Source organism: Drosophila rhopaloa, unplaced genomic scaffold (assembly GCF_018152115.1).
Source record: "Drosophila rhopaloa isolate 14029-0021.01 unplaced genomic scaffold, ASM1815211v1 contig_3, whole genome shotgun sequence".
NCBI classification, from domain to species: domain Eukaryota; kingdom Metazoa; phylum Arthropoda; class Insecta; order Diptera; family Drosophilidae; genus Drosophila; species Drosophila rhopaloa.
This window is the reverse complement of record NW_025335123.1, coordinates 4,311,070-4,325,040: the sequence shown is the minus strand read 5'-3', so window position 1 is coordinate 4,325,040 and position 13,971 is coordinate 4,311,070. Positions and strand designations below refer to the sequence as shown.

General features: G+C 44.4%; 4 protein-coding genes across 4 annotated transcripts; 1 reads left to right on the top strand and 3 right to left on the bottom strand.

Annotated features, from left to right (window-relative positions):
* Positions 1 to 180: 180 nt before the first annotated feature.
* LOC108048459 lies at positions 181 to 4,392 on the bottom strand. Its single transcript, XM_017129129.2, has 4 exons — positions 3,899 to 4,392; positions 1,729 to 1,780; positions 844 to 989; positions 181 to 781 (listed from the first exon to the last, which is right to left on the bottom strand). The coding sequence occupies exons 1-4, from the start codon at positions 4,124 to 4,126 to the stop codon at positions 254 to 256; spliced, it is 954 nt and encodes a 317-aa protein (XP_016984618.2). The 5' UTR covers positions 4,127 to 4,392; the 3' UTR covers positions 181 to 253.
* Positions 4,393 to 5,333: 941 nt separating this feature from the next.
* LOC108048461 (mRNA-capping enzyme) lies at positions 5,334 to 8,194 on the top strand. The gene is made up of 6 exons (XM_017129134.2): positions 5,334 to 5,746; positions 5,812 to 6,768; positions 6,838 to 6,976; positions 7,196 to 7,469; positions 7,533 to 7,729; positions 7,929 to 8,194. The coding sequence occupies exons 1-6, from the start codon at positions 5,543 to 5,545 to the stop codon at positions 8,084 to 8,086; spliced, it is 1,929 nt and encodes a 642-aa protein (XP_016984623.2). The 5' UTR covers positions 5,334 to 5,542; the 3' UTR covers positions 8,087 to 8,194.
* An 89-nt stretch (positions 8,195 to 8,283) lies between these two features.
* LOC108037969 (tRNA-dihydrouridine(20) synthase [NAD(P)+]-like) lies at positions 8,284 to 10,167 on the bottom strand. Its single transcript, XM_017114647.2, has 3 exons — positions 9,891 to 10,167; positions 8,875 to 9,837; positions 8,284 to 8,744 (listed from the first exon to the last, which is right to left on the bottom strand). The coding sequence occupies exons 1-3, from the start codon at positions 10,132 to 10,134 to the stop codon at positions 8,494 to 8,496; spliced, it is 1,458 nt and encodes a 485-aa protein (XP_016970136.2). The 5' UTR covers positions 10,135 to 10,167; the 3' UTR covers positions 8,284 to 8,493.
* Positions 10,168 to 12,183: 2,016 nt separating this feature from the next.
* LOC108037965 lies at positions 12,184 to 13,119 on the bottom strand. The gene is made up of 2 exons (XM_017114638.2): positions 12,724 to 13,119; positions 12,184 to 12,660 (listed from the first exon to the last, which is right to left on the bottom strand). The coding sequence occupies exons 1-2, from the start codon at positions 13,069 to 13,071 to the stop codon at positions 12,319 to 12,321; spliced, it is 690 nt and encodes a 229-aa protein (XP_016970127.2). The 5' UTR covers positions 13,072 to 13,119; the 3' UTR covers positions 12,184 to 12,318.
* Positions 13,120 to 13,971: the final 852 nt, after the last annotated feature.

Genomic DNA, 13,971 nt, shown 5'->3' with positions numbered 1-13,971 from the left:
ATACAATTCAAAATGATAGAACCCATGGGAATCCAGCGGCCAAAAATCAGATAAATGAGCAGAACTGTTTGCATAATAAAATTCTCACGTATTTAGCATTGATTTCGATACGGAGATCGGATCATTTCCTTCCTTTGATTGCCGTCTATTTATAAAAGCGAGTTTCCTGTTTATATTTTTTATAATACATTTATTTACGCGATACAATGGCGAGGCCAGCCCTCCGACCCCAAAAAACCCAAAGTACCCAGATCTACGGCTCCGAGTTGACTCGCACCACCTGCGGCAGCGGCAGCGTGTCCAGGCGCTGTAGCCGCTGGCGTTTCTCGACGGGATTGGGATTGGGAGTGGGAGTGGGTCTCAGACCCGGACCTGGTCCGCCGGCGGAGTCCGTGCTGTCGCTCTGGGCCTCCACCAGCTTCACATGGGCGATGGTCTGGCCGAAGAGCTTCTGCCGGAAACTGGGCCTCTTGGGTGCTCCACGATGCACCCCGATCTCCGGGACCTGATGGTGATGATGATGGTGATCCTCCCGGTCACCGGGCCGCTCCTTGTGGCGGTGGCGTCGCTGCTTCTTGCGGTGCTCGCCATTCGGGAGCAGCTCATTCACATAGTGCAACGTGCTCGATGCACTGCCCGTGGAGTCCGTGCCGGACTGGCCAGGATGTGGACGGGGATGTGGATGTGGGTGTGGATGGGAATGCGAGTGCTTCGCGTGGCGAGCGTGCTTCTCCTCCAGCTCGATTTTGTTCTTCAGGGCCACCTCCTCGATGTGCCGCTCCTGCAAAATGGAAGAGCATCTCTGGGTGAACTCGGCCACTTGGCTCGTTGGACGTGTCCTACAAACATGGCCCGCCGGTGCTTGTCCCGCTTGGCCAGGACGACCACCCAGGCGCCGTAGGAGAGCATGATGCCGGCCGGAACCAGAACGCCCGCCAGCGAGTTCTCCGACTTCCGGACGCAGGCGTGGTAGACGGCCAGGAAGAGCACTGCGAAGTTGGGATCGGGATCCGTGAAAGTGATTGTGAATGTGAATGGTGGGAATTGAATATATGGGATGTACAGTCGCACTTCGCTAACACCAACCACTTCCGGCACAGGTGGGTTTCAAAAGTGTAATCAGCATTTCAACCGTAAAAAGATGGGAATTTGGTTAAAAAATATTTGTGGGTCGGTTATATTTCGGGGTGTCACTGAAATCTCTTCCAACCAAAATTGCTAGGAATTTTTATGAATGTACGGTTCGATTCCAAGCGAAATTTCTTAGGACGGAGATTTCTGTAACACCCCGAATTGAGTTTCGTTTTAAACCAATTCAGTAAGCAATTCGGTAAAACAATGTCGTGTTTTTACTTTCAAATATTTTTGAAATGGTTATAAAATATCTTAAGAAATGGTAAAGTTTTTCCTATGTCTTCTAAATAAAATATAAAAAAATAATTTAGCAAAGTAATGTATTAGTGTGACTTAATCTTGTATTATTTTAATCGTATTATTTTAAAACCATTTGATCATCTTATCGCTGATATGTGTACATTTTAGGACGTCAATTGGAATTGAATCCAACTTATACAATTACAATAAAGTCAATTTAGTAAAACAAAACCAAAAATGAAACAATATTTATGTTCCAGCTGCCAATTGAAACCCTTTGTAAGCCACTTTGATGATGTGCCAGATGTTAGATGGTGTTAGAGGAGATCGACTTGTCCCAATCCCGTAACATACCCAGAAAACAGACGATGACGGCCACCAGGCGTCCGTTGGCTTTTCGCTCCTCCTGCAAAAGGACAACGGAAATGGGAAATGGGGTCACCAACTGAGTCTCTAATGGGAAATGGAGTCACCAACTGAGTCACTAATGGCAAATGGGGTCACCAACTGAGTCACTAATGGCAAATAGGGTCACCAACTGAGTCACTATTACTGAATGCAGTCGCACAGTTTTCAGGGCTACTGGTGTTCCTCTTTTCTGTTTTTGTGAGTGATGCCATAAAACAATTGTTTACAATTTCCACGTTATATGCATATAGATGCTTATACACAAGAGAAAAACAATGGACTCGCAACTACAGACTCTACAGTGAATATTAGTAAAATAAAACACTCAATGAGCATTATAGTTTGTAAAAAATATTTAATTGATCGCTTAACTCCAAAAAATGTTCTAAGAAGTTTGCAATTCTCATGGCAGGCGCAATTCGAAACAATATCATTGCTCCCATTTAAATATAAAGTCTTTCTATAAGACCTTGGGCCCAAATATTTTGCCAGTCCCCACATTGTTTAAAATCCCCATCTTGACCATTAAATTTATTTTAATTGCACACAGGAATTCCAAAATGAAAACCTAATATAAGTTTGATTGTCTTACACTTCATAAAATAGCGTGATTTACACATACGCCTTGGGATTGTGTGTATCGCTATATGTTTATCTGATCGCTATATGGATTTGACCAGAAGCTAACTTTTTTGTTGATTTTACTTTGTTATTTACTTGTTTGTTATTGGCTGGGTTTGGAATATTTTCGGTAAAAATCTTTCCGCTTTCTTAGAACTTAAGATATCATACATAAGTATCAAATCAAAGTCCTAGTGTTTGTCACAAAAGTTATCAAACTTATTAACAGGAAATAAAAAAATTACTTGTTTTAGAAATATTAGGTTCAAAATAAGTTAATTCAACTAAACATTTTTAGCTAATGCGGCATTTCTGAATAGAAAATTTGGCAGAATTTAACCCTTTTTCTGATCTTCATAATAAACTAAAAGTAGATTTAAAACTGAAAAAACATATGGAGTTTTGCAGTTTAAAACCATGAACATGAGCAAAAAAAACCCCAAGGCTGAATAAACTTTAAATTACAAAGCAGTTCATGGCTAATGCGTTTCCGATATTCACTGTAAGCGAAAAAGATCTAAGGCAAAACTATAGAAACATTTCGGGTTTTATGTCTGACACATTCGCGAACTGCTGGTAATGACGGCGCCACAAACGATGGCGTCGCACAAACTTTGAGAGACGGCTGCAAATCTCAGCCAATCTGGGAGTCCAAATATCCGTAATGACGTGCTCGAAAATCAAGGTGTTTCCGATGAATCACAGACACACAAAAAAAAAACACTGAAGCAATGTCCATATGTTTAATGTCCACATTGATACGTTTTAGCATGGGAGTTCCAACAGGAAATCACACTAACCGATTCAGTATCACACCCGGAATCGGTATAAAAACCCGTTACCGATTACATTACAAATTTAATCATTTAATTAAACTTGACAAAAGGGTTTTATTCCAAATATATATAGGTTTAAGGAACACTGTATTCTTCTAACACTGTTTTAAGACTTTTTAGCAGATGACGTTTGCAACTTTATAAAAATCGAATTTCAGACCAAGAAAATAACCGATTCCAAGTCCGTAACCGAAACAGTAAAACCAAACTTAAAAAGTATATAACAACTAATATATGTTAGTTGCCGTGTGCAAACACAAATTCCTTTTGTGAGGTAAAAGGTACTAAATTTTCAACATTTCTTAGAATTCAAGAGCTTTAGAAAACATATGTGGCTGACAAATTTCGGAAACGAGTTGCTGGGAGAAAAGTCTTGAGACTTGAAAACTATTTTTTTTAATACTTCCATATGGTTTTTAAGGAATTGCATTGTAGGTAAAGAAACAAAGATAATTTAAGATACAATATCTGTGAAATACTTATTCGTTCTAATTTCCTTTTTTTTAACATTAATAGCTAAATGCTGATTTAATAGATTATTGTTTCACATAGCTCTAACACATTTTTCTAAGTTATTGTAAAAAGTACTCCCAAATAGATACATGGGTATTCACCAAGCCAGATTATATTGGCGTTGAAAAACATGATCCCGAACTTACGCGCGACTTGAGGTCGAGGATCTCGTTGAGGTTCTCCTGAATGATCTCCTCGTCCGACATGGACGTGATGCTCTTCCTGGCCACCAGAGCGGTGAGTCCGTCCGGGGATTTGGGCACTGCCACTGCCGGACTGGAGCTGACCGTGCTCGCCCTCCGCGGCATTGCGGCCGGGAATTTGGGCTCCGGCTGACGCCGTGGGGATTGGGAAATGGGACCGGTCGCGGCCATGGGGAACGGAACTGAACTGTACGGCGGAATTAATGGCTTACGGACCAGTTCGGTTTAATGGGCCGCAAACGATCGAGCGAGCGAATTCAAACGGAAAATCGCAAATATAGGAATTGTTTTCAATTCGGAAAATCGGGAAATTTCACACTTGCAATTTTGGAATGGAGATCGCGCCCGGCCAGCGATCAGGGATCGAGTGAGGAGCGAAATGGCTATAATGGTGCGGTGGTGGGCCCATCTCCTCGTCTCCGCGTTTCGGACTTCGGGCATTTCTGCGGCCGAGCATTTGTTGTTAAGTATTCGAACCCAAAAACAATACGGCTGGGACGCCTTGTTTATTTACACTGCAGTAAATAATTCTCCGGCCGTGCGGATCTGTGTGTCTGCCCCCCAGTTCATAACGAATCGATGCGTATACACACCGACAGAAATATGCAGCAATTAAATTGTTTATTTTTATGCAAAACGTTTCACAGCCATTCTGCAGCCCGTGTGAATTTTGAAAATCGATAATCGATACAAGCTAGCGGGAAAAGGGCTAGAAAGATTAAAAAAAACATTTTTGGCGGCAAGGTTTCACATAAATCATTTTTTTGTTTTGTTTATGTATCTTACTTCCGTAAAACTCGGAAATCTCCGCTGGATTTAGCTTATTTATTATTCTCTTTTTAATTTGTTTGCGAATTTTCAAATGTATATATTGAGCCGATTTACTCTTACAATAAATTAATCAAACTCTAGCATCGCTGGCAGTGACTTATTTAACTTTACTTTTTTTATTTATAAATATTTATATATTTTTAACAATGACTGAAACAAGCATGTTTCGGTTAGTTGAACAGAATAGAATTCGTGGAATCAACAAGGACACACAAACAAATATAAAATAATTTGTAAAATATATCAGTGAACAAAGTCATAAATTATATAGTTTTTGGTTAGTATAAGATGAAATAGTGACAAAATTTCATTACTTAATTACTGGTACTATTGAATTACAGAGCTAGATGATTTAGGAGCTTATTACTGTTCTTGATTACCTAAAATTTGAATTATACGGTTTGGGGAATTCCCCTTATAAGTGTATGGCGCAGTGTGAACTAGCCGATCGACAATCGATATTAGCGATTAGAATTGACCATCGGTCTTGTCGGTTGTGCCATCGCTGGTTTGCCAGCTCTGCCACAACATATCGATAGGATCGGAATGCGTAGCCTGATATCGATTGCTCGATAGCCTCGGACAATTTGGGAGGCTAGGCAACCAGGGCGACAAATCCTCCACAGCCGGCGAGCACCCGCTGCATAGGAATCCACATCTGCACCTGCCACTTGCCCGCCATCCGCGACGTGACGCCCCTGTCCCCGAAGAGCACCGTCGTCGTCGTCAGCAGCCCACAGCAGGAACACCTGCATCATGGCCCAATCCCATCGGGATCGGGAGCGTGGCTCCGGGCCACTGCCCAATCGCTGGCTGTACTGTCCGCGCAAGAGCGACTCCATCATCGCCGAGCGGTTCCTGGCCTTCAAGACGCCGCTGAGCCAGAGCTTCCAGGACAAGATGCCCATCGAGTGCACCTTTCGCCCCGAGATGCTCTTCGACTACTGCAAGACTCTGAAGGTAGCTAGCCCCTCCCCAAGTCATAGTATCCACATCATCCACTCACCTCTCCTACTTACTTGCAGCTGAAACTGGGCCTCTGGGTGGACCTGACCAACACGAAACGTTTCTACGATCGGTCGACGGTGGAGGAGCGCGGCGCTCAGTACATCAAGCTGCAGTGCCGCGGGCACGGCGAAACGCCCTCGCTGGAACAGACGCAAAGCTTCATCGAGATCGTGGACAACTTTATCAACGAGCGTCCCTTCGACGTCATCGCCGTCCACTGCACGCACGGTTTCAACCGCACCGGCTTCCTGATTGTCTCCTACATGGTCGAGCGGCTCGACTGCTCGGTGGAGGCAGCGCTCGCGGTATTTGCGAACGCCCGGCCGCCGGGCATATACAAGCAGGACTACATCAACGAGCTGTACAAGCGCTACGAGGACGAGGAGGACGCTCCGTCGGCCCCGGAGCAGCCCAACTGGTGTCTGGACTACGACGACAGCAACGGCGATGGTTCGGCGACGGACAACCGAAAGCGGCACTTCGACGACAACAGCAGCTCCTCATCGCAGCAAACTGGGGAGCAGGAGGAGGAGACCGAGGAGCTGGAAGGGGAGGAGGTGGACGGCGACGGCGATGCCTCCACGTCGGACGGACAGCCGCGAAAGAAGCGACGCCGCGAGATGGTCATAAAGAACGCCACCTTTATGGCCGGGGTGCCCGGCGTGCGACAAGTGAGTGACCAGCCGCGGCTAAGCGATCTGCAGCGCAAGGTGCAAGACTGGTGCAAATGGGAGAAGCACGGCTTCCCGGGAGCCCAGCCCGTGTCCATGGACAGTCAAAACATCAAGCGCCTCAGCGAGATACCCTATCGGGTGTCCTGGAAGGCGGACGGTACACGCTATATGATGCTCATCGACGGCCGGGACGAGGTTTACTTCTTCGATCGCAACCACTCCTGTTTCCAGGTGGAAAACGTGGCATTCGTGGATGGGAAGAACCTGAACGACCACCTCGAAGGCACTCTCCTCGATGGGGTAAGTGGCACTCGGAGATTCGGATTCGCGATTCCGAAATCGAAGATCTAATCATTTTTTGCCGCGCAGGAAATGGTGCTGGACAAGATCGGCGAGACCGTAACGCCGCGCTACCTCGTCTACGACGTTGTGCGGATTTCGCATCGCGATGTGCGGGAGGAGCCATTCTATCCCAACCGACTGGACTACATAAAGAATGATGTTATAGGTGAATGAACTATCCTTTCTGAGGTTCCATTCTTATGGAATATAAGGAGTATTCCATCCAAACTTATCGTTTGAGTTTGTACTCACTTATTTAAGCGTTGGTTTTAGCTAGATACCATTTCATATAGTTCCAACCTAGCTCAGCGCTCATTTTCCCCAGCTTGCTGAAGCTAATTATATTGTTTCCTTTGCCACAAAAAATAAACGATTGGTATTGCAGGACCCCGCATCCTGGGCATGAAGCACAGCATTATTAATCAGCGGCTGCAGGCTTTCAGTGTGCGCGGTAAGGACTTCTGGGACATTTGGATGTCCGCCCGCCTGCTGGGCGAGAAGTTCTCCCGGACACTGGCCCACGAGCCGGATGGCCTGATCTTCCAGCCATCCCAGCAGCCGTACACGGCCGGCGTCTGCTCAGACGTTTTCAAGTGGAAGCCACATGAGCTCAACTCGGTGGACTTTCGGCTCAAAATTATCACGGAACGTGGCGAGGGGTGAGTTTTAGCCAGGAGTACTCATGGCCTGAACTAATACCCATCTCCTCTTGTCTCACCCAGCCTGCTCACCAAGAAGGTTGGCTTCCTCTATGTGGGCGGTCACGATGCCCCATTCGGGCGGATGCAAAAGCTGACGAAGGAGATCCGAGACTTGGACAACAGGATCGTTGAGTGCACCATGAATCAGTTTGGCAACTGGGAGTTTATGCGCGAGCGCACGGACAAGAAGCATCCCAACAGCTACAATACGGCCCAATGTGAGTAGTATTCCTTTTTAATTATAGGATATGTAATTTTATAATATACAAATGGGCTGGCTGGATGGGACTGCCAAGTTGAATTGACGTTGCCTGAATCGTTAGGGACTATCTTAAGTTATAAGGGATTATTTAAATCATTGTTTGCTAAGTATTAGCGTCATTGCAAACTCTTTAACTCATTTTAATTTCGTTACAGCCGTTGTGAAGAGCATAAAGAAACCCATTACTAAGGACTACCTATTAAATTATATCGCGAGCTGCGGCTTTCGTGATGACCATGCCATGATGCCGCCGCCACATCCTCATGGCCATGGTCACCACGGCGGACCGCAGGGCCAGCGCAGGCCCCACTGAGCAGCTAGCAGCACCTCACGCCTCACCTCTCCATCTCACCATTGAACCCGACACTAGGAAATTAAACAGCCCCTAATAAATATAATTCAAAACGAGAATTACACTCAACTCTGTGTTGGCCGAAAAACTGTTTGAATATGATTGTTGATGGGTTAGTTGGACTTCAAAAGCGAAGCTGAAGAGGATTATATACAACCAATATTTTTTGGCCGTTTCCTCTTTATTGACAAATTACACATAATATGAGCCCGACGGATGTAGTCCTAGTAACACAAGTATTCAACAACTCTCAACATAAAGTGCATTTGCAATATACACTGCAATAATCATACAATTGAAGACCTGACAAAGAGGTTGGTACATAGCCGAGTGGGTAGCATTTAACACAATTAACCGATTGATGCTGGTCAGTTGAGGAGGCTGCCATTATCGCGCAGGACCTCCGCCTCCAGCTGGCCGAGATGGAGGAGGGCCACCAGAGCAGCTCCTTGCTCCGCCTGCTTCTTGTTCTTCTCCCAGAAGGAGCTGCTGAAGCGCTGGCCGTCGTAGCTGCAAATGGACCGGAACAGCTTGTCGCACTGCTGCGTCTCGTAGGCTGGCGGCGATTTGCCAGCCCTTCCTGAGTAAACATACAGCTGGGTCTTCGGCAGGTGGTTATCTGTGGGAGAATCGCAATCAGAAAACTATATATTTATTTTTCGGAGTGACGCTTTTGAAGTGTTCCACAGAAAAAGTTCGTTTTAAGAACGCGTTCTTTACAACTTCAGCTTTTCCCATCGAACACTTACCACTGGGATAAGTAGAGCGCAGGAAAGGCATGTTCCGGCAGATGACGCCGGCGTACTCGTCCTCGATGGCGGTCGCCGCCTCCTCCAGCTTCTGACGCTTGGCCTGCGCCTCCGGCGGCTCGACCTCCGCCCGACCTGAGTTGCCCAGGGTCTTCAGCTCCCGCTGCTTCCGCCGACAGTAGTCGCCCAGTTGCCATATCTCACAGATCTGCTGCAGCGTCTGGCACTGGAGGAAGCGTTTGCCGCGCGGCGTCTCCTGCAGCTCCCCAAGGATGCTCTGCACACAGTACTTGGAGTTGTGCGGCGCGTTGTCGTAGTCGACGCACAGGCGCAGGTACTTCTCAATCAGCTCGTCCATGGGCAGCAGGCCCTCCGGCCGGAAGATGCTCACGTTCAGCTGGGCAGCCCGGGCCACCATCACACTGTCGGCGCCGCACTCCACCTGGAACTTGCGCAAATCCTCGTAGCAGTGCATGCTCTTCGATCCGCCATTGGCTATAATCGGAATGTCCACCGCCTGGGCCACGGCGCGCAGCACCTCGGGATGGGCAGGATTCTGGGGTCGCTCGTCGCGCGTCCTTGCGTGAATGCCAATTGCTGCAATGCCCGTGGCGGCCAGCTTTTGCACCAGGCCAATGGTGTCCTCCACGTCCGGCAGGATGCGTATTTTGCAGGTGACAGGAATGTCCAGGCCGGAGCACAGCGTGCGCAGAATGAGCGCCGCCTTGTCGGGATCGGAGAGCAAAGCGGCGCCCATGCCGCCCTTGATGGAGAATTCTTTGGGGCAGCCCATGTTGATGTCCAGCCCGGATATGTCGCGCTGCAGCAGCTTGCCCACGGCCAGGGCTCGTCCGGCATCGCTGGTGCCCATCTGCAGGACCAAACGGGACGTCTCCTGGGCACAGGTGCGGAACACAATCGTGCCATCCGAGGGATCCACAAAGTCCACCGTTCCCAGGGCCGCTGCAAAAGTATTGCCGGGTTAGCTTGAATATTAGAGGGAGGGGTCCACTTACGGTTCGGTCTGCGAATGCTCTTGATCAGCTTGAGGTCCACCAGCTCCTCCGTGTAAACGATGTCCGCGCCCATCTCCAGCGCCAACAGCCGCATGGGCAGTGTGCCCACGCGCACCATGGGCGCCAGAATCAGCTTGTTGCGGTAGTCCAGTCTCTGGCGCGTCTTCATGCTCAAGGACTTCCTGAGAAAGGACGACAAGGGCAATCGCAGCATGGAGTGGAATCGCGGATTCAGCTGTTGCATGCCGTTGAGTTAGGAGGCCTAGCCACGTGACGACGGCGCTGCCCTTGCACGGTACGACCAGCCATCATGCAGTGTACTATTTTGGTTAGCTTTTCTCCGGCTGTTTTTTTGTTGCTGCTACTTTCTTTTTACACATCACTAAGGTGTATTTATTGAAACTATGAATTGCACGGCTGAAATTCACCTTTAAACGCAACATTATATGTCAATATATAGCGGCAAATCAATTGTCAAATAATCTTAACGGTTTTCATTTACTCGAAAAACCCATTGATAACTTAATGTATCTAGATACTTTTAAGTTATAACAAAATGTAGCTGTTTATCTTAACACGGTAAGACAAGAGTGCCCAAATAAATATTCTCCCAGCAGATAATGCATTTGTTTCGGCAGACAATTTGGATTCAAGTGGCGCCATCTGCCGAGCTGCAGGGCAAACTCTCTTCAAGCCTAAAGCGATAAACATTTTCATTTTGCATAATGAGCCTTTTGTTATACCCTTGCAGAGGGTATTATAATTTTGGTCAGAAGTTTGTAACGCAGTGAAGGAGACGTTTCCGACCCCATAAAGTATATATATTCTTGATCAGGATCAATAGGGGAGTCGATATAGCCATGTCCGTCTGCCCGTCTGTCCGTCTGTCCGTCTGTTTCAATACCGTTTGCGAGCTCAGTTTAAAAGCTAGCGATCTGAAACTTTCACAATCGTCCTAAAACATGTGTACGCAGATCAAGTTTGAAAATCGCCCCGATCGGACGTCTATATCCTATAGCTCCCATAGGAACAATTGGATATATCTTGCAAGAATTTATGATATTTCGCGCAGTGTAAAAGCTATTGACATTAATCTTTACAAATCGTATTTTTTTATGCATACCTTGATCAGGGTAAAAGCGCGTGGCGATCGGACGTCTATATCCTATAGCTCCCATAGGAACAATAGGGTAAAATCGGTTAAAATTTAATGATTTTTAGGATATTTCGCGCAGTGTAAAAGCTATTGACATAAATCATTCCAAATCTTATTTTTTTAATGCGTACCTTGATCAGGGTAAAAGCGCGTGACGATCGGACGTCTATATCCTATAGCTCCCATAGGAACAATAGGGTAAAATCGGTCCAAATTTGATGTTTTTCAGAATATTTCGCGATGTGTAAAAGCTATTGCTGTACATTTTTTCAAATCGTATTTTTTTATGCATTCCTTCATCAAGGTAAAAGCCCGTGCTGATCGGACGTCTATATCCTATAGCTCCCATAGGAACAATACGGTGAAATCGGTCAAAATTTCATGTTTTTTAGAATATTTCGCGCAGTGTATAAGCTATTGACATACATTTTTCCAAGTCTTATTTATTTACGCATACCTTGATCAGGGTAAAAGCGCTTTGCCGATCGGACGTCTATATCCTATAGCTCCCATAGGAACAATAGGGTGAAATCGGTCCAAATTTGATGATTAGCAGAATATTTCGCGCAGTGTGTAAGCTACTAACATAAAATTTTCCAATTCTTATTTATTTACGCATATCTTGATTAGGGTAAAAGCGCTTGCCGCTCGGAAGTCTATATCTTAAAGGAGATAGGAAAAATTGTTAAAGGCTGCGAAAGTATCCCTTTTTTTCTATTTGTATATGACATTTTTGCAGTATAAAAGCAATTGACTTGAAACGATGCAAATCTAGTTTACTTATGTATACCTTATTCCTTTCGCTACTTTTTCACTTTTAGCAATTTCGTCAAAGTCTGCAAGGGTATTCAAACTTCGGCTTGCCGAAGTTAGCTTCCGTCCTCGTTTTTAAGATACTATTGTAGATTATTTTTCTTTCCACTTGGAAATACCTTTTGTAACCATTCGTTCTGTCAAAATGCTTAATAATAAAATAATTATGTTTTTTATTTTATTGGGTTCTTTAATACAGCATCTTCGTTCCCATGACGTCAGAATTACGCAAAAGGTTTAACATTGACATAGTGATAACCTATATTTAAAGATAAGGTATAGCCTCGTTGTAAGCTAAAATTTGAAAACACAACAAGCGAAATGTTTGCTTCCCAATTATTTATTGTAATTAAATTAAATTCAAAATGTGAAATTTTTTCATCGTATTGTGGTAGATCCGATCCAGATGCGTCGAATTTAGTATCTGATTGTATCCTATAAAGTGTTTTTTTCATACATTCATATGTAGTCAACTGAACCGTCACCGCTACCACTACTTTCGTCAACGTGAATCCTTAAGTCCCTGTTTTCGTTAATAATTTTTCTGATTTGGATATCTTTCTTATTTATCAGATCTTCTTTTATTTTGATTTGTTCATCTTTTTTGTTTATAAGATCTTCTTTAATTTTGTTTTGCTCATCTATATTCTTTATAAGATCTTCTTTGATTTTGATATGCTCATCTTTTTTATTTATAAGATCTTCTTTGATTTTGATTTGCTCATCTTTTTCATTTATAAGATCATCTTTGATTTTAAGTTGGCTTTTGAGTATGTCGTTGGCATCAGCTGCTATTTTTAGCTGTGCAAAATGATAAGAAAGGTGTTAGGGGAAGGCGATAGGAAATAACCCTAGAGTACTTACCGCCCTAAATGGTTCCCTCGATCTGGTCTTGATCTTACAAGATTCGAGCCGTGTCTGGAGTACGAGAAATTGGGCATCCATCTTGGTCTGTATCTCCCGAAGTCCCTTCTGAAGTCCCTCCCAAAGATCCTCTTGCGACGTGGTCCTACCGCAGGAGTCCTTGAGGACTGACTGCCCAGCTTCGATTCCGTCCAACCTGTTCCGGATATTGCTGGAATCGTCAATGAGAGGGTGGAGTGCGGCCAGGCAAAAGTCGCCACACTGCTTTGCACGACTGTTACCCCGAGACTCAACAAATGGTCTTTGGAGTAATAGGAAACAGAATACAATGGATGGCAGCTTCAGCATTTTGATTAAATACAAACGCCCGAATTGAAGTACAAGAAGGTACTGAAATTGAGCAGCTTGTCGAAGACAGAACGAAATCTTTAATATTGCTGATAATACTTGTCAAAATATATATATGTACAGTATAATATAAAAATTAATCAAATGATGACCGCTGCTGCCCTGGGATTTATTATGTGTATAAATTAATTTATATATTTCTTAATGAGTTCATAACTGAATATTGTTTCTAGAAATATTATTCCCAGATTCCCCGACAGTCAGGAACCCGTAAAACGATCACGAGCAATCCCGCTGATAGTGGCAATTATAGTTGACACCTACATATGTATGGTCACAGGAAACTGGACTTTGGTAGAGTCGGAGTATCTTTCATATGACAGCTACATTATAAAGTCGACCAATTTGAATAAAACTAAATTTATATTAACAAAGTAATTTTTTTTGTATTTATTTTTCGTATTTTTCCTACGGCAGTTTGATTTGTCCCTTTCCGACCCATTTATATACTACCAGTAAGAAAAATAAGACTTTTGGGAAAGTGTTATCTAGTTAGCTTAAAAACGAAAAACTCAATTACTTAGAAAAGGACGGACAAGACTATATCAACTCTTGATGCTGATCAAGAATATATTTATACCCTTTACAGGGTCGGATATGTACCCTTCACTATGTAATAATTAATGATTTAAATTCTGAATCCCTAGATCTTTGAGCTGTTAGCCAGTCGATCCTTTAAAATTCAATTTTCAGAAATTTCAGTTGTTAATTAACCTATATTACTAGTATCGCAAAACGATTGTTTTACTTTTAACTAATATAAATCATTTTAATTGATATTGCATTTAGGTCCCAATAATTTGAAGATATTCAATTTTGGTGTCGTTCCCTCAAATGTAA